General features: G+C 41.1%; 1 protein-coding gene across 7 annotated transcripts in view; it reads left to right on the forward strand.

Annotated features, from left to right (window-relative positions):
• ST18 (ST18 C2H2C-type zinc finger transcription factor) overlaps positions 1-18,425 on the forward strand; it is a 133,044-nt gene that overhangs the window by 98,069 nt on the left and 16,550 nt on the right. For all 7 annotated transcript variants that reach the window (XM_040487808.1, XM_040487811.1, XM_040487809.1 and 4 more), the window contains 5 exons: positions 4,701-4,816; positions 13,630-13,692; positions 14,571-14,639; positions 17,770-17,832; positions 17,935-18,015. In XM_040487808.1, the coding sequence (XP_040343742.1) occupies positions 4,701-4,816; positions 13,630-13,692; positions 14,571-14,639; positions 17,770-17,832; positions 17,935-18,015 (392 nt within the window). The remainder of the gene's footprint in view (positions 1-4,700; positions 4,817-13,629; positions 13,693-14,570; positions 14,640-17,769; positions 17,833-17,934; positions 18,016-18,425) is intronic.

An 18,425-nucleotide genomic window follows, 5' to 3' on the forward strand; every position in this document is an offset into this window, starting at 1 on the left:
CCTCCCTTCTTCCTTCCTCCCTCCCTTCTTCCTTTTTTCTTTCCTTCTTTCCTCCCTTCCTTCCTTCTTTCTTTCCTTCCTTCATCCCTTCCTTTCCTCTTCCCTCCCTTCTTCCTTCTTTCTTTCGTTTCAAGACTGTTGATTCAGTCCCCCTCTGTAGTAGCCAGCTGTAGAGAACAGGCCTACCCTCCCAAACTGCTCAATCACCAGCTAGTCCAAGAGCTGAGAAGACCACGGCTCATCCCACTCTACACCACCAAAAGGCAGCCAAATCCTAGTCAGAAGATCTATTGTTAAGGGTTTGGTAAAAAAAAGTCTTATGTCACATGAAGTATGGTATTTACAAAGTAAGCATAACTGTGTCGTATTCTTGGATGGATCCCATGAGGACAACACCCACCTTGTTTGGGAGTATCTCCATGTCATGTGCAGGGTGGGATGTAGACTTTCTGTCCCCACCCTTGTGACTGTGCTATAAATGGACCATGGTCAACAGTCACCAGAAATCTTCCCTCCGGTGTCAGACATACTGATTCAGTCTTGAGTAGTAATGAAGAAAATTTGTGTCAAGTGGGTTCTTGTTTTCCTTTAAGGTCTCTTATATTGTTTGATCTTGGTTATAATTTTTGGCATCAGCAACAATGTCAACATTGCATTCACATTCTGAGACACACTTCCCATTTGGGGGTCTAGTAAGTGCCTGAGGAACCCTCCTTGGCTATACGTCTTATCAGCCAGAAAATGAGGTCTCATAATAAATATTTTATCTTTATTTCCAATCTCATTTATCTACGTAATTCCAAAAAAAATCTGGATTCACCCTGGAGATTCAACTAGAGTATGTTCTTATCTAATGCTTGTATATCTGTGACAGTGTTTTGTTTCCCAGCAAAATTGTGGAGAAAATGGATTTGTTTAGATTAGATTTCTGCTCTTTTCAGAAAGGCTAACTTACGTCAGGTCTGACAGTAGAGACTTTTACTGCTACTGTTTACAACCTAAGCATTCTGAAATCTGGAATCCAGAAGCTGTGTGGAAATTCAGTGTCACTAAGAATAACAAAAGAGGACGTTGAAGATGCTAAGTGAGTTCTTGGGTCAAAGTGCTTGCCCTAGGTTTGAGTTGACAATATCTTTTAAGCTTAATATTTATTGTCACAGTTATTTGACCATGAGCAATTCATCGCTTGGGGAAACTATACCTGATGGGGACACACACACACACACACACACACACACACACACAAAAGTGTTTCTAAAGCACTGTGACTCCCTAAGACAATTTCTCAGCCCTCGTTCTTTGTGCCTCCTTCTGCGCCAAGGTAATCTACAAACAGACAATGTTTTTCTCCCTGTTCTGAATCTTGTAAATGAAAACTGTGATACTTGATAGTTACTATTTTGAAAAAATAGATTGTATTCATTGTCCTCGTTGTGAAAGTAACAGAGGGACACCGTAAGGATAAAGATAAGGGATCTTTAGACACAGTGTCTCATCATCCTAACAATCCTGAAAAGCAGGATTATGGTCAGAGTTTTTGGAGGAGAAAATTGAGACTCGAGGAGGTAAAGTTGTTGGTCCTTGGTCATACAGAAATTAAGAAATGGGCCTGGGATTTCCTAAAATGAAGAAAGAGGAGAAGGGTGAAAATAAAGAGAAGGAAAAGATTAAACAGCACATCAAGTAATGGTGACAGCCGGGAAATATTGAGAAATTAGAAAGGAAAGGGAAGAAGAGAACAATGAAGAAACGGTACTTGTCGAGATGTGGCCAAGGCAACAGTGGACCAAGCCCCCCTTGACCCTGATCTACAGGACGTGACCACACTTTTCCAGTGAGCCCAATGGGATGCTGTGCTCCGCCCAGGCCATAAGCTGTGAAGGGTGGTCAGTTCCGCTCTGACACCCCCGTCCTGCCCGTTCCCACCTCCACCGCCTCCCCGCGCCCTGCCACAACAGGACACTCACACACGTACACGCACACACAACCAGAAACAGAGCGATTATTTCTAATTCATTGTTATCTAGTTCATATGCACAACAGTTGCTTAATTTTGGTGGTAATTTTCAGAAAATATTGTCTGTCTCTCTCAGTGAAATAGCCTGTCCAGATGCCCCCTGCAAAAAAAAATCCTGAATCTGGAAAAAACTCAAAATATCTCGAAAGGAAAGTGCGGAGAAATAACCAGGGCTGTCAGTTGCATTCAACTGTCAGTTCTCCAAAGATTTCAGGGCTTAAAATGTTAAAAGTGCCAGATGCTATTATCTGTTATTCATGTTACCATTATGTTCTGGCCTTTACTGAAATCAATATAAACTTCCATCTGTACGTTAAAGGAATTTCATTGCACCCATATACTTTCTAAATGCAATGCATATATACTGCATTCTCTCTTACATGTCCAGAGGATAAAATTATTATTTTTAAAATTATAGTTGAAATTTTGAAAAAAATTCTTCCAAATGGTATTGACTTATTTTTTACTGGGTGCTGTTTAAAATTTTTTCTAGTATAAAATGCTTGTGCAACAAAATTAGGAATTCTTTCAGTGATGGTCGTCTGTGTATATGCTCTCTGCAGGTTTCTAGGGGTAGGATGCTGAGTGAAGAAAAGGGAAAAAGACAGTTATTTCATAATGTAATTGCGTGCATAAGAGTCCATAGTTTTTCTAAGAAGCTGCGAAATATTTAAAAGGTCATATCCAATGAAATTATCCTATTAAAACGTTACCACATGTTCCTATTCCAAATTAAATGCCATACATTCTGCAAGCATTATGTTTATATACATTTTAGTCACAATAATAGCATAAATTTTCATAAGTGATCATTTCTTTCAAAATCCCTTATTCTCTTGCCTCTCATAATGTATAGATTCCGCAGTTCAACAATAGCTTATAAACTTTATATGTCTTTATATTCATCTATAAATGTACACGCCTTTAGGAATACTTTGTTCTTAATTTTATCATGAAGAAAATAATAAAAGGCTCTTTTTCATTTTATGCCATTTTTAAAAAAAATTCAGCACCTAGACAGAAAAACAAAGGCTGTTTCACACTGAGACAATATTGGATTCAGCATTTGTGTCTACTTTCAAAAAGCCAAGACATTTATAAATTATAGCAGAAAACACTCCCCGGGTGGACCCCAGATAGCCCCAAATGGTGGTATTATCAGGCTTAAGGTCTTATAATTAGGAGTTGCTTCATGTTAGGCATTTACACTGTAAAGCTTGAAAAAGATAAGCGCCATCCGTCTATTTTGCTGTAGATTCCATGGAAGGAGCGTCAAAGTAGCATGTCTTTTTGTATCTTAGAAGGCAACTACTATCAGGCATCCATTTCTCTTTATTTGTAAACGGTGCATTATGATCTCCTACTATTTTCAACATATATCCATTAAATACAATGGAATACTTAGCACTGTAAAGAATATACAGGAAGAAGTTGGACCAAACCAGGTTTTATTAATTTGGTCTGTGGATGGTGTTACTTGAGATGGTTTACCAATGTATTTACCGCTGTGTGGTTTTGTGGAAAACAGCCGAATTGTTATCCCAGTAATTAATGAAAATGATTACACGTGCTGTAATTATGACTGAGCTCAAGGTTTGAATTTTTCCTTGGTTGGGAAAACCCAGGGAGTTTGTTTTCCCACTGATTTTGAGTGTAGACTCAGAATTATTAAAATATATTATATACGTTTTATTATATATATTATATTTTGCCATCACATTTTTATATCCATTTGACTTAAATGAGATTTACCTTGAATAATTCAGAATAGTTTTCTCATTTTCAACAGATCAGTACTTTTGAGAATTAGAATAGTTTTCCATATTAGTTAATCTGATTTTAATATTAAATCCAGGAAGCATTATATTTACTGGATATAAGCTTAAGGATGAATGTAAGCTAATTATGTAACTGAGGAAAACCATCATCAGTTTTCTGTAAGATAATATATCAGATGGTATATAAATTATTTGAAAGGATTAATAAATCTTCCTTATGAAATCAAGATCAGTATTAAGCTTAAAAAAAGGCCACAAAAATGAGGGGTAAGCCAGCAAGAAATTCCATCCAGTGAGTAAAAGCATTACAAGATACTAAGCAAAAGAGGTAACTTAAGAAAATAGGAAACGATGTGAGAATAAAAGCAATTATCCAGAAAGATCAAACCAAATGCCTACATATTGCGGACCAATTATTACATCCTTAAACAATTTAAATGTTAACTTTTTGTATATCAAAAAGAACATTTTGTTAACCTAAATTTACTTATTCTTTTTCATTTAAAAATTTGTGGTTCACTTTTGCAATATTTCTTTTGTTTTACCAATGACTGCTGTGTACGTAAAGAACTATTTCTACATTCTCCAGGAAACATTCATTATGCAATAAAATCAGAAACATATTCACTATATAGCTCAAGAAATGCCTCTGTAGTTATATTTGCCAAAATGTCCTCATGAATTATAATTTTCTTTTCTTCACCAAGGATAGAGGTCCATCCTAATCAGGATATCATTATACTTTATTAGCTCATTAATTTTGAGTACAAATCCAATGAGGAACTTCAGCTAAGTCATTAAGCTAAAACTCAAATTCCACCCTAATGACTCCATATACAGTTGTCTTTTCAGGTTCCCTAATGCCTTCTGTGCTTCTGTATTTTTTTTTAATTTATTTTTTCCAGAAAGACCCTGCGAGCTCTCTAGAAAATTTAGAGGAAAAAAAGTTTCCTGGAGAGGCCTCCATACCAAGTCCTAAACCCAAGCTCCACGCGAGAGACCTCAAAAAAGAGCTCATTACGTAAGTCATCTTCAACGGCATATTCTGCGAGATTCTAGTACTAGGAGACTCAAGTTCATAATTTTGAGTAATCATATCCTGATTTGTGTAGCTGATTTTCGGAATGTTTTAGGACAATTTCAACCAGTCGATAGTTAAGTGTTCGATATGTACCGAAATTTCTGCTTAGAACTAAGAGAATTACAAAAATCAAAGTGTACATGACGAGACTTCATGCTAAGAAATGATTTAAAAACACAAAACCAATATAAAACAATTAGAAATGTTTACATTTTTTGTTCTGTTTGGCTCATCAAAATCTTTCGTTGTGCTTTGTTCTATTGTGTCTTTATAGTACCAGTTGCTAGTCTCATGGCCTTAGACAAAGTTTTTTAACTCATTTGAACCTCCAGTTTCTTAAATGTAAAACAGGGATATCAATAGTCATCTCATGAAATTGTGAAAATCTAATGAAATAATCTATAAGAATATATAAAATGCCTAGCGGGCAGAATGTTCTCATTTTGTGATAACTATTACTACCTGTGGCATAGACTAGGTCACAGTATTCTATGTAAGATTACTGTATTTTGTCCACTAAAGGCATAAATATTTTTTTAATAGGGAAGTACATTAATTCATGTTCCTATTGAAATTTTTTTGATAAATTAATCACATTTAATGAGAATTTAAACAATTATTACATTGAAAATTTTAAAATATTACACCTGTGTTTGAAATACAGGCGGCAGCCATTTTCTTTTTGATTTTACAATAAATATTAAGTACCTGTCAGTAAATTAATGTTCCTTTCCATAACATAATTAACAGTATTGTTATCACACAGATGATAACGAAAAACTTACTACCCGTCGGTCTAACCTCCCTCGCAGACTCACAGATTTTCCTGGGAGGCGGAGACCGGGGTGCCTGGGTGGCTTAGTCGGTTGACTCTCGATTTTGGCTCAGGTCATGATTCCAGGATCGTGGGATCAAGCCCTAAGTCACGTTTCATGCTGAGTGTGGAGCCTGCTTAAGATTGTCTGTCTCTGTCTCTCCTTCTGTCCCTCTGCCCTGCTTATGCTCTCTCTCTAAAATTAAAAACAAAACAAAACAAAAACAAAGCAGAGTCCAGCTTTTTCTTTTTGAAGAGGAATTTTTACATTTAATTTGGGGATTCTGTTAGAAATCAATTACCGTTTTCACCATGATGAGTGTAGTGATGCTCTACAGTCAGTGGTGATGATGGAGTGAAAGATCCAGAATCCATTCTTCTTTATTTTCTATTATTTTTATTATTTGTAAGTTTATTTATTTATTCTGAGAGAGAGAGCACAAGCAAGGGAAAGGCAGAGAGAGAGGGAGATAGAGAATCCCAAGCAGCCTCTGCACTGTTAGCGTGGAGCCCGACACGGAGCTCAATCCCACAAACTACGAGATCGTGACCTGAGCCAAATCAAGAGTTGGATGATTAACCACCTGAGCCCCCCGGGTGCCCCAGATCCAGAATCCATTCTTAAGAAGGCACATCTTTTTAGGACTACTTGGGTCTAGCTATTCTCTCTATGGCAGTGGAACAATTGTTAATTTATTCAGTAATAATTAAAAAAAATTTTTTTTAATGTTTATTTTTGAGAGAGACAGACAGAGCATGAGCCGGGAAGGGGCAGAGAGAGAGGGAGACACAGAATCCGAAGCAGGCTCCCGGCCTTGAGCTGTCGGCACAGAGCCCGACATGGGGCTCGAACTCACGAGCGGTGAGATCGTGACCTGAGCTGAAGTCGGACACTTAACTGACTGACTCACCCAGGCGCCCCTTCAGTAACAATTTTTCGCATGCCTACCATGTGTTAGTAGGCACATATAGATGCTGGGAATATAGGAGCAGACAAACTCTGCCCTTCCAGAAAGTGTCTCCAAGGAAATGAACGGGGTGTAGGGATAGAGAATGTTGCTTCTGGGTTGGTTGAATGAGTTGAAGAAATGTTTATGTTATGATCAGAGGTTCTTAATCTGACCCTACTGACCCCAGAAGATCCAAGGCAGTGCTTCAGGGAGTGTGTGAACCCGACAGCATTTCATGTAAATGATTTCTTGGGTAGGGGAGGTAATGGTTTCCATCACCCCTTTGAGAAAAGGGTTCTGTGACTCAGAAGAGTTTGAAGACCAGGGCGCCCGATGGCAGTAAGCACCAGCTAAGACTGCGGTAGAGGCTGGGAACAGGGACCAGGTTCTGGGGCGGGGGGGGGGGGGGGGGGAGGCGGGCAGAGGCCCTGAGCTGAGCCCTGAGGGCCAGCTGGACCTGGAGAGAGAGTGAGAATGGAGCCAAGCAGCAGAGAAGAGGGCCTGGCTGCAGGTTTGCACTAGCAAGCCGTGGGTTTTAGACAGAGAAGTGAGCTAAGGGTGTATACCTCAGGCGGAACAGTGCGCAGAATTATTGTGAGGCTGGAGGCCCTCGGGGACTGTGTCAGGAAGGTCACCTAAGACACCGACGTAGAGATTCAGACATGAGATCATGAGGCAGTGGCCCCTGGGAGAGGATGCTAGAGAAAGTCTAGAAAGAAAGGGACAGAGTGCTCAGTACAGAACTTGAGGAACACACCTGAGCAGTGTGAAAACAGAAGCCCACAGAGAATGCAGAAATGAGGCCGTTTAGAGGTCCGGGAGGGTGACCGTGGCAAATGATTGCCATGGGAGCAAAAAGCTAACAAAATGCCAAGCTGGGCATTGGGTATTGTTGGCTTGCACCCTAAGTGGTTAAGAAAATGCTGAACAAACCTTGGGAAAATGGGTCTTACAAAGTCACGGAGGCAGAGAAGGGAGCACGAGGTGGAGAAATTCAGAGAAGTTTGTGCGCAGGGACAGCACAGGGACAGCCACCGCATCAGTGCAGTGACAAAAACTAAGATCGTGGACCTCGCCCGGCTCTCACAGCCTCATTCGGCCAGCCTTGGAGACGGGCGACCGTGTATCGTCAGAATTTAGGGTGCGATTCACACAGATTCCTTACGGACACGAGTTGACCTGGGCCTGTCAGACCGGAGGCGCCGCTAAGTTCCTTCTCCCGAGTTGTCGGGCAGGGGAGTAGAGATACCGGGATAGATGGTGGTAAGTGAGGAAGGGGAGAGGCGAAGGGGGTTTCAGGCAAAGACAAGGCAGGAGCCACTGGTTTTCTACATTTACTTCCCCAGCAGGCGGGATAGTCCTGGCTGGGTTGTGTTTCATGTGAGTGAGGGAGCGAAATGCAAGAAAATACTCTCTCTGTGTACGTGGTGAAATATTAAAGCGCATTCTTACACAAATATATTTAAAGCTGCCAATCAATGAGACTTTCCAGCAAAAAGTAACCCTTCCACTTAGGCACCAGCATCTGTTCCTTCTCTTCTGAATCCCTCAGCATAAAAGTATGTTTAAATTTTTCTAGTAAGAAAACTTAAAAGCCTTCTCCTGACCTGCCTTTCACCTCAGCCCCCGTCTCTTCAAGAAAGCTGCCTCCACTGCGTGACTCAGTTTCTCCCCTGAATGCCTCTCAGACAGGCTTGTGCCTTCACCGTTCCGCCCAAAGCATCCCCAAGTTCTCCAGGGGACCCGTCTGGTGTGAGTTCTTGGTCCCCTTGACCCTCCCTGCCGGGCTGCAGGATTCAGCAGAGCTGATCACGTCCTGCTCCGTCTCCAGCACCTTCTAGGGAACCACACTTCAGGACAGTTTCCACCTCACCTAGGACCCCTTCTTAGACTCCTGGACAGCCTTCCAAAGGCAGAATGTCTCAGAGCTCAGTCCTGGAACCTCTTCTCTCCTCTGTCTACACTCAGTCCTTTGGATGTAGGATGATGTTGGAACCACCTCTACTCCAAGGACTCCCAGGCTTATGTCACCTCCACTTCCAAGGGCCCATGGGCCATGAGCTGTCCCTTCTCGGTAGGACCCTGCCCCTCCCTCCCCACCAGCCACCCCTTCTGCTTTTCCCCTAAGGCTTCGCGGCCTCACCATTGCCATTCCATCCACCACACCACGGCCTTCTGCAGGGATCTCCCTCGACTCTTCCCTCAGCCATCACTGCCCTGACGGGTCTTCCTGGCTACTGTAGCCGCCCCCCACCCCCGGCCCTCATGCTGCCATCCTCTTTCCCAGATCTCCTGTGGTCCCTCAGCATTTAACACACTCATACATCTTGCTCGCCTGCATTCTCTGTTGCCTGCCTCCCCCACTAGAGCAGGGGGGCAGGAGGGCAGGGGGGGGCAGGGGGGTTGTTCTTGCATTGATTTTGTGTTCTCCTACATCCACGCCATCGGTAAATAATATGTACCATGCTGCCTCTTCTTTCCCAGCTGCACGAACATGAATCGGGAGCAGGGAACACATCTTAAATGCCGTTGCAAACCTTGCACCTAGGAAGTGTTCGATGAAATTATTCCTAGGGCAACATCGGTTTATTGGCTTGACCTGTGACTGCTATTTAAGTAATCTCAGATTACATTCTTTATGGACTTCATAAAGAACTTAATGTTCACCTGGAGCCTGGTGGCTGGAACAGTGTGATGGGTATAGTACCAAACACACTAAAGGTTCAGTTTCACCGAACACTGTTTCTTCCCAGAGGTGACCTGGGGTCAGCCATATACTTTCTCCCTCGCGGGAGAAAACTTTGTATGGATTTTGTGTCTGCATCTTATTTTCAATCCCTTCAAAAATGGCAAATTTTCATCGTTTAAAGGTCAATATTTGCAAAACATCAGAGTCATTCCAAACTAAATGTAGTGTGAAAGATTGATAATTAACCCGCATTGTCATTTTGAACAGAAAAATGAAGTGAGATTATTTTGTGATGGGCACTTCTTTTTTTTAAAAATTTTTTTAATGTTTATTTTTGAGAGGGAGAGAGAGAGAGAGAGAGAGAGAGACAGAGAGACAGACACAGAGCAGGGGAGGGGCAGAGAGAGAGAGACACAGAATCCAAAGCAGGCTCCAGGCTCTGAGCCATCAGCACGGAGCCCAACGCAGGGCTTGAACTCACGAACCGTGAGATCATGACCTGGGCCGAAGTCAGACGCTTAACCAACTGAGCCACCCAGGCGCCCCTTGAAATCCAGTTTCTGAAGACAGTTGGTGGGAAGTTCCATAGTACGTGTGGTGTCGGTGAGGAACTGGCTCAGTTCCCTTCACACTGGACCATGTGGCCTTTCTCAGACGTCGGATTCACTACTTATTCTTATTTTTCTTAATTGTTGTTTAAAGTTTATTTATTTTGAGAGAGACAGAGCACAAGTGGGGGAGGAACAGAGAGAGAGGGAGATACAGAATCCGAAGCAGGCTCCAGGCTCTGAGCTGTCAGCACAGAGCCCGACGCAGGGCTCGAACCCACAGACTGCGAGATCATGACCTGAGCCCAAGTTGGAAGCTCAACTGACTGAGCCACCCAGGTGCCCCTGTAGTGGGCACTTCTTGCTGGGACAAAGCAAACAGGAAAGAGGAAGGCTCTGAAAACATTGGGAACAGTTTTGGGAATACAGTCTTGAATTCCTGGGAAATTAACTCTGTAGAGACCTCGTGGCTCTTTCCGCATCTTCCAGATCAGATACCGCTGATCTTCATGTAACTGCAGTAGTTCACTGGTTTTGTTAAAGTCTGACTACTCTATAATTTCATCCTTTTTAAAAATTATGTTTTGCTTTGTGTTTCTAACAGATAAATGTACCTTAATTACTTACTGGAAACTGTTTGCAGAACAAGATTTTTTAAAGTTTTTTAATTTATTTTGAGAGAGAGAGAGCACAAGTGGGGGAAGAAAGGGGGGGGGAGAGAATCCCAAACAGGCTCTTACACAGTCAGCACAGAGTGATGAGGGGCTCGAACTCACGAACTGTGAGATCGTTATCTGAGCCGAAACCAAGAGTCAGAGGCTTAACTGACTGAGCCATCCATGTGCCCCAAAATAGGATTGTTTTTAATGTTTGCTTATTTTTGAAAGAGAGGGAGAAAGAGAGTGGTGGAGGGGCAGAGAGGGAGGGAGCGAGAAAATCCGAGCAGACTCCCGCTGGCCTTGGAACCTGAGAGGGGCTCTATGTCACGACTGAGAGGTCATGACCTGAATCTAAATCAAGGGTTGGATATTTAACCAACTGAGCCACCTGGGTGCCCCTCAAAATAGAATTTTTTAATGTTGATTAGAGTAAACTGTCTTAGAATTTGAGGCCACTTACTAAAGGAACTAGTGTGTTTCCTTTCTCCACGGTTAATACTTTCATTTGCAAACCTTCCCAGAAGATTTTGCCCAACTAGTTAGGCCCATGTGATTGGGTAGGATTTTTCATTGCAGACTTGTTTTTGTTTTGTTTTGTTTTGTTTTTTCATTTTTTAATGTTTATTTATTTTTGAGAGACAGAGCACAAGCGGGGGAGGAGCAGAGAGAGAGGGAGACACAGAATCCGAAGCAGGCTCCAGGCTCTGAGCTGTCAGCACAGAGCCTGACGCGGGGCTCGAACCCACAAACCGCGAGATCATGACCTGAGCTGAAGTCGGACGCTTAACCGACTGAGCTGCCCGGGCGCCCCTGAAGATTTGTAATTTAAGCCAGCTATCAGAATCTAAAACAAAAGCTTTTCCCACAACACCGACATCTCCAATCCTTTCTTTATTCTTCGACCTCTTTATACCACCAAACTTAAAAAAAGTAATTAGCAGCTGATTAAATTAATTAATTAGCTTTATTATTTTACCTCCTAAATAATTTTAGCTGATTGATTTAAAAATCACTGGCACTTCCTTGCCTCTCCTGGCAGTATTAACAGGAGTCATTTAAAAATAGAAATGAAATGAAATAGTAAAATAAAATACATACAATGCTGTTTTTGCACACTAGGTGGCCATGTATTTCTAAAGCGAGGATGCCCAGGCGATTAAACACATCTCTCACGCTCTGAATATTCCAGTTGCTTTAGTGTTCAGAAGACATTGTTTCTTCCTTTAGTGGGTGAACGGCACTTGCAAGATCACTCAGCTCAAATGTTGATCGTTGTTCTTTTTTTTTTTTTCTTTACTTGTTTACATACATCTATAGCTTTTGCATTTTCCTTTCTGAGAACCCATCTAGGGAAAGTGATGGGGGAAGAGCTAGGCAATTCAGCTTAGATCAAGCCCTGAAAATCAAACATCTCCCTGAGAGATGGAAATGTTCTAAGTCTTATAGTCTCTTTAGATTACCTGAAATTGATTAGAAAGTAGCTCACAGGGGAAAAACACAAACGAAAAGAAACTTAAAAGGTGGTATTTCAAAAAGCCTTAGATGTTGGCAATTTGTCTCTAAATGTCCCTTCAAAGAGGTAAACTCTGTATTCTACACATACGGGTAAGCCTTCACGTTAGGCAGCGTGTCAGAGAAAACCAGAAGCCTGAATGATGTAACTGATTTTTCCTCTGATTAACATGGCGACAAATAGCACTGAGTAGGCTGGGGTCAATCTGCTTACTCCAAATGAGTGACTTTTGAGCAGCATCAGAGGAAAATAAATGACTGAGAAACCAAGGAATCTATTAACTACAGAAACAAATCCCCTTACGTTATTTTTTAAACACGTAAGATGTGCAGAATGTGACCGGCTTCTGAGATAAAATGGAGTGCACCAGTACCGACTCGAGGCTTTGGCAGGTAGCCTGGAGAGCCTACTGCTTTGGTTGTTAATTAGCAATTGTCTATGTTGGTTTCAAGCTTTAGATGAAACTGATCCCAAGCTTTAATAACTAAGTTTCTTATCTGCTTCTGTATCGTCAGCAACTTTCCCATCTAAAATGTTAGCTTACCTTTCCAGAGATAGGTAGTGTGTTCAAAGATTTTCTTTTTCAGGCAGTTTTTAAAAATGTATATGAAGTTACTCTGATGCCCTTCCCTTAAAAACTCACAAAAATTCCTTCCTAAAATCTGGTATGTACTTGGTGCCAGTATGCCCAAGGGCCATTCTCATCATAAAGCGCGGGTTTAAAGGGGCGCCTGGGTGGCGCAGTCGGTTAAGCGCCCGACTTCAGCCAGGTCACGATCTCGCGGTCCGTGAGTTCGAGCCCCGCGTCAGGCTCTGCGCTGATGGCTCAGAGTCTGGAGCCTGTTTCTGATTCTGTGTCTCCCTCTCTCTCTGACCCTCCCCCGTTCATGCTCTGTCTCTCTCTGTCCCAAAAATAAATAAACGTTGGAAAAAAAAAATTAAAACGCGGGTTTAGGACATTTATATTTTCAAAGAAATCAGACATCATTGGTTGTTGACTCATAACATCATGAGGGCATATATTTGCACATCGCTTTCCTACATGATTCGAGCCAGAGAACTAATGTGATATTGAAAATGAATACCTTCAGGGGCACCTGGGTGGCTCAGTCGGTTAAGCGTCTGACTTGGGCTCAGGTCATGATCTCACAGTTCATGGTTCAAGCCCCTCGTCAGGCTCTGTGCTGACAGCTCGGAGCCTGGAGCCTGCTATGTCTCCCTCTGTGTCTCCCTCTCTCTCTGCCCCTTCCCCACTCATGCTCTGTCTCTCTATCCAGAATTAATCAAGGTTAAAAAAAAATTTTTTTTAAAGGGTCTGACACTCAACCAACTGAGCTACCCAGACTCCCCTAGTTTAAAAAAAAAAGAAAAAGAAAAGAAAACAAATACCTTCAGATCTGGCCAGTCTTCTCTAGCTAGTCTCCTGGTTCCTGTAGGACGTAAGTCCTTAGTTCGCTAGCCCCTGCGTGCCCTGTACTGTGCTAACCGATCTTGAAAAGAGACGATACATCATAACCTGTAGACACAGCAAATGAATCTGTGAAAAGTGCTTGACTTTATGTATATATTTTTTGACTCAGCTGTCCAACGCCAGGATGTGACGGAAGTGGCCATGTCACAGGGAACTATGCGTCCCATCGCAGGTACCTGATAGCCTACAACATCTTATTCTAATGTAAATACTTTGTAAATCCTTATTGTCACCCATTCTAGAAAGGCAGTATCTGGATTCCGAATTGAAGAGTGAGTTAGTTGCGGTTGGGGGCATTTTGGGTTTTTTTGGTTTTTGTTTGTTTTTTTGTTTTTTGTTTTTTGTGTTGTTTTTTTTTTGTTTTTGTTTTTGTTTTTTTTCAGAAATAAAGTAAAGTTAAATCTTCTGGCTCTTTATTTATATGGTGTAGAAATCATGATTTTTGGTCAAAAATGTTTTTCTGGTCCTATTATGCAGATCATAAACCAAAAGCTAGAGTTTATGTCAGGGCTTTGGTTCTATCTAGCTTTAGGACTCAAGTGAAACCAAGGTAAGACAGTAGAGTGACTTGGGTTGACCATTCACCTTGTCAGATGTGGCATCCTCCACCCTGGGCAATTAAAAGGTCAGTGTGTTAGATGAAGCAATGCAAAAAAACTGGGTTTAGTGTCTCCACTTACCTCTTCGTTGATGTGATTCGCTTTCCCTTTGGGCATTGGTTTCAATCTTTAAGCCACCACAGCTCGGCGTGCAATGGAAATGAACTCCGAGTCAGTAATCATCGTATCACTGAGTTCTAGAGTCGGAGAGACTCATTGGGTTAAAGCCCTGCATTTGATAGCAAACCTGAGTCTGTGGGAAAAAACTGAGGGTCCCACAAGCCCAGACCCGTCAGGGTGGCAAAGCCAGATTCAAACCTGGTTGTATTTTTCCCAGTGTTCGGCCACCAGTAAATTTAGCATATATTCGCAGACTCAAGATGCCATTTGAGTGGGATTTGTACATGTCAGTGTTGTGTGTTTCGCTTTTGTTTTTCTCATCCCTCTTTAGTGTTTCTGGATGTCCTTTAGCAGATAAGACTCTTAAATCCCTCATGGCTGCAAATTCCCAGGAGCTTAAGTAAGTATTGGAACCAAGACTTCCTTGCCCTGCACCCACTGAGTCAGGACTCCCCGTGCTCAAGACTCGTGGGGTCCGTACTAACAAGTAGTAAATCACGCCTAATGAAAGTATGACCAATGCGCTCTTTCACCAAAAAGTTCAAATGACTAAAACCAACTCCTTCTAATTTAATTTAGTTAATTTGCTTGTTTGGGGGATTTTTTTTTTTTATATTATAGTATTTTTTAAAGTAACCATGTAATGGTTAAACATAATGCTTTTTTCTGTTGATTTCAGAATTTATACACTAAATCAGAACTATGAAGGTGTGGCAAAGCCCTTTCATCATCTAATTTTAAGTAAACGGCATAATATTTTGCCTTATGGGAATTTTGAGTCATATGATTGTCTTTCACTTTTGGGAGCTAGGCACAATTCTAGCTCATTTCAACCTAGTGTACAGGATCTCAAAGTCACATGTTCATTATCTTTTACTTAATGATTTTATTTTTTTAATTTTTAAAAAAATTTTTTTAACGTTTATTTATTTTTGAGACAGACAGAGACAGAGCATGAACGGGGGAGGGGCAGAGAGAGAGGGAGACACAGAATCGGAAGCATGCTCCAGGCTCTGAGCTATCAGCCCAGAGCCCGACGCGGGGCTCGAACTCACGGACCGTGAGATCGTGACCTGAGCTGAAGTCGGACGCTTAACTGAGTGAGCCACCCAGGCGCCCCACTTAATGATTTTATTTTTTCCTACTTTTCTCTTCTTTTATTCCAGACTTCTCACTTGTTTATTTTCACATCTTGTTACATTATATATAGAATAATAAGAAGTTATAATCCATCTGAATAATAAGTTATAATCCATCATTATATTTAAAAATATAATAGGGCATAACTTTAGAAAAGATAAGGAATAACATTAAACAAAATTCATGAAACTTATTTGCAAATAATAATATTTTAAGAAAACTGAGTGTTACTAAGTCTAGTGATAAAACAATATGTGTATAAATAGTAGAATAAACATTTGATGTCTAAATCACAAGTAAAAATGCAGAGATTTTATTTTCTTTCTTTTGTTAGTCTTTCCATTCTCTAACTTGTTTAAAATTCTCTCTCTAAAAATTACAAAAGACAAATTTATGAAATAAGAGGTGATATTAAACAGATATAAAACTGGGGAATTTTGGTACCAGAAACAGTGAAGTGAACTATGAAATATGCAACTTTTCTCATTTTCAATATGTAAAGTCCAATTGATTGTGTCAGTATAGATTCTGGAAATCGTTCTATACATTGCCATTTTTCTAGACTGAAATGTCAGAATGTTAGGTTGAGAAATAATTAACAGATTGAAAAGAGAGAAGTGCCAGTGAAAAGAGAGAAATACTCAATCAGACTTATCTTACTTAGTACTTTTATTCAGTCTTACTCAGTTGTTCTAACTGTCTACATTTCCCTGCCTTAATTGTAACTGTGGGTTTCTTAAGTATTTCTTCTGAGCATTATTTCTAGGAAAAAAAAATGTTGATAACATATTGAAAGCATGTAGGTCGAGAAGTTCTATAGCAATATTCAGTATTTACATGTTTTGTACAGCCATCTGATAGCTAACATCTTTGGGGTTTTTTTTCTATACAAAAAAGAAAAAGAGACATTTCATTGACCTCTTGTTTAGATACTCCAGTAGAATTCCAAAACAAGGTCACTGATTTTTCTGTAATTGCAATATACTAAGAAACCACTATTTTCCTAGAAATGTTAATAAAAAAAGACCAGCTTTCAATCCTCTCCTACAATGTAGAATATAAACTCTGTCTTTAAAAGGTAGGTTAAAGATACAAAGCTGGTTTCTCTGGTTAGCTCGCCGAGATGTATGCTGATTTTAAATTTCATTTGGGAAAAAAAGCATTTACACTCTATGTTCTGCCTCAGGACTGGATATAAAAGTATTTTCATGAAAGTTCAGTGGGTTAGAGTTTAAGAAAAGGAATGGTATTCATGTGGCTTATTATTATTATCATTATTATTATTATTTTCAAACTCTTGTTTGGGGAGAAATCTGAACCAGGGTGAGCATACAAGTGGAACACTAACAATGATAATGTGTACAGCAACCTTCAGAAAAGCAAACATTTTATATTGGCCACTGTGTTTTCATTAGTATTGGGGATTTTTTAGAAAGGTAACGATCGGTGAGAAGTTGTATCAATTTTTACTTTCAAGTATGTTTTGAAACCTATTCCTACTCAGCATTCCAAGTAGAATTGGATTCCCCTTCCTCTTTTGCCCCTTCTCATTCCAAATTTAGTGGTTGATTGTCGATAATAGCTATTGGTAGATTTTCCAGAAGGCCATTTAAGTTGGGCCACGAGGCAGAACAGACCAGGTGCAAACGACTTGGGTTCTTTGGCAACTATATTAATGCGCCAAGTCTCGGGAGCTCACACATACCACTCTCGTCCGTGTGAATTTAATAGATTATCATGGTCGTGGAGCAAATCAAAGAAAATAAATTGTGCACAAAAACAACTTGGAAAACTTTTTTTTTTTTCTTAAGTGAGAAAGAAAAACTTTGCATGATGTAGACAGAAGGCCAGCAGTAGGTTGCAGGCCAAATTTCCGATTCCTCCCAAAATAAAGTCAAAAAGAGGAAGAAAGAAAGAAGGTAGGATAACAGCTAATGCATTGTCTGCCAAGCATCACATGGTAGTTATCCTATACATCTTAACATATTCTTTATTTTTTTACTTTTTTTTTTTAACATTTATTCATATTTTGAGAGACAGAGAGACAGCACAAGCAGGGGAGGGGCAGAGAGGGGGGGAGACACAGAATCCAAAGCAGGCTCCCGGCTCTGAGCCATCAGCACAGAGCCCGACGCAGGGCGCGAACTCACGGACCGCGAGATCATGACCTGAGCCGAAGTGCGACGCTTAACCGACTGAGCCACCCGGGCGCCCCCAACTTAACATATTCCTTAAAAATGTATTCTTAGGCAAAAACTCATTACATTTAAGGGGGAAAAAAAGAGCCCCACAAAAAGCAACTCGTTCTGTTTAGTTCTACTTGAACGTGGCATGCTCCCCTTCCCTCCCCCACAACCACGCGGCCGGCACTCTGTTCCTGTGTTTTCCAGGTGTCCAACCCCGGGTTGCGATGGTTCCGGGCACGTGACTGGAAACTACGCTTCCCACAGAAGGTAAGATCGATTTCATTTCGGAAGTAGGGAAATCAGAACTCTGCCGCAGCGGCCAGTGAGATCACGTGGTTTGGTTTTGTTCTCTGTCATGCACATATTTAGTTTGTCCGGCTGCCCTCGTGCCAGGAAAGGTGGTGTCAAAATGACTCCTACAAAGGAAGAAAAAGAAGATCCTGAACTCAAGTGAGTGTGACCGTTGAGGTGGGGCACCGGGGCCAGAGGCCGCTTGTTGGTCAGATGGGCAGGACATTGGTTGGGAAGCAGCTGAGCGTTTGGGGAGAGGGGGTAGCCTATGAAATGCACGGACGCTTGAAGCAGCAGTCAGAGGGCTTAAAAGCTCAAGCAAATTGTCTTATTCCTAGCTATGTGTACACAGTTCTTTGATAATGCAAAACAACAATAATAATAAAGAAAAGAGGAAGTTTATACTTTTTCCAGAGTTTTAAATGGAAAGCAGCCTGGTGGAAGGGCCATAGCGTGATAAATATGGCAGCATTTCCCCCCAACACTTTAATTTTCATTAAGGTACAATTTTGTCTAAATTAAATTCCCTCTGCTGAGAAATGTGCTACCAAGTCTTGGATAATATAGGC

This window comes from Herpailurus yagouaroundi, unplaced genomic scaffold, assembly GCF_014898765.1.
Source record: "Herpailurus yagouaroundi ecotype Mexico unplaced genomic scaffold, PumYag 165, whole genome shotgun sequence".
NCBI classification, from domain to species: domain Eukaryota; kingdom Metazoa; phylum Chordata; class Mammalia; order Carnivora; family Felidae; genus Herpailurus; species Herpailurus yagouaroundi.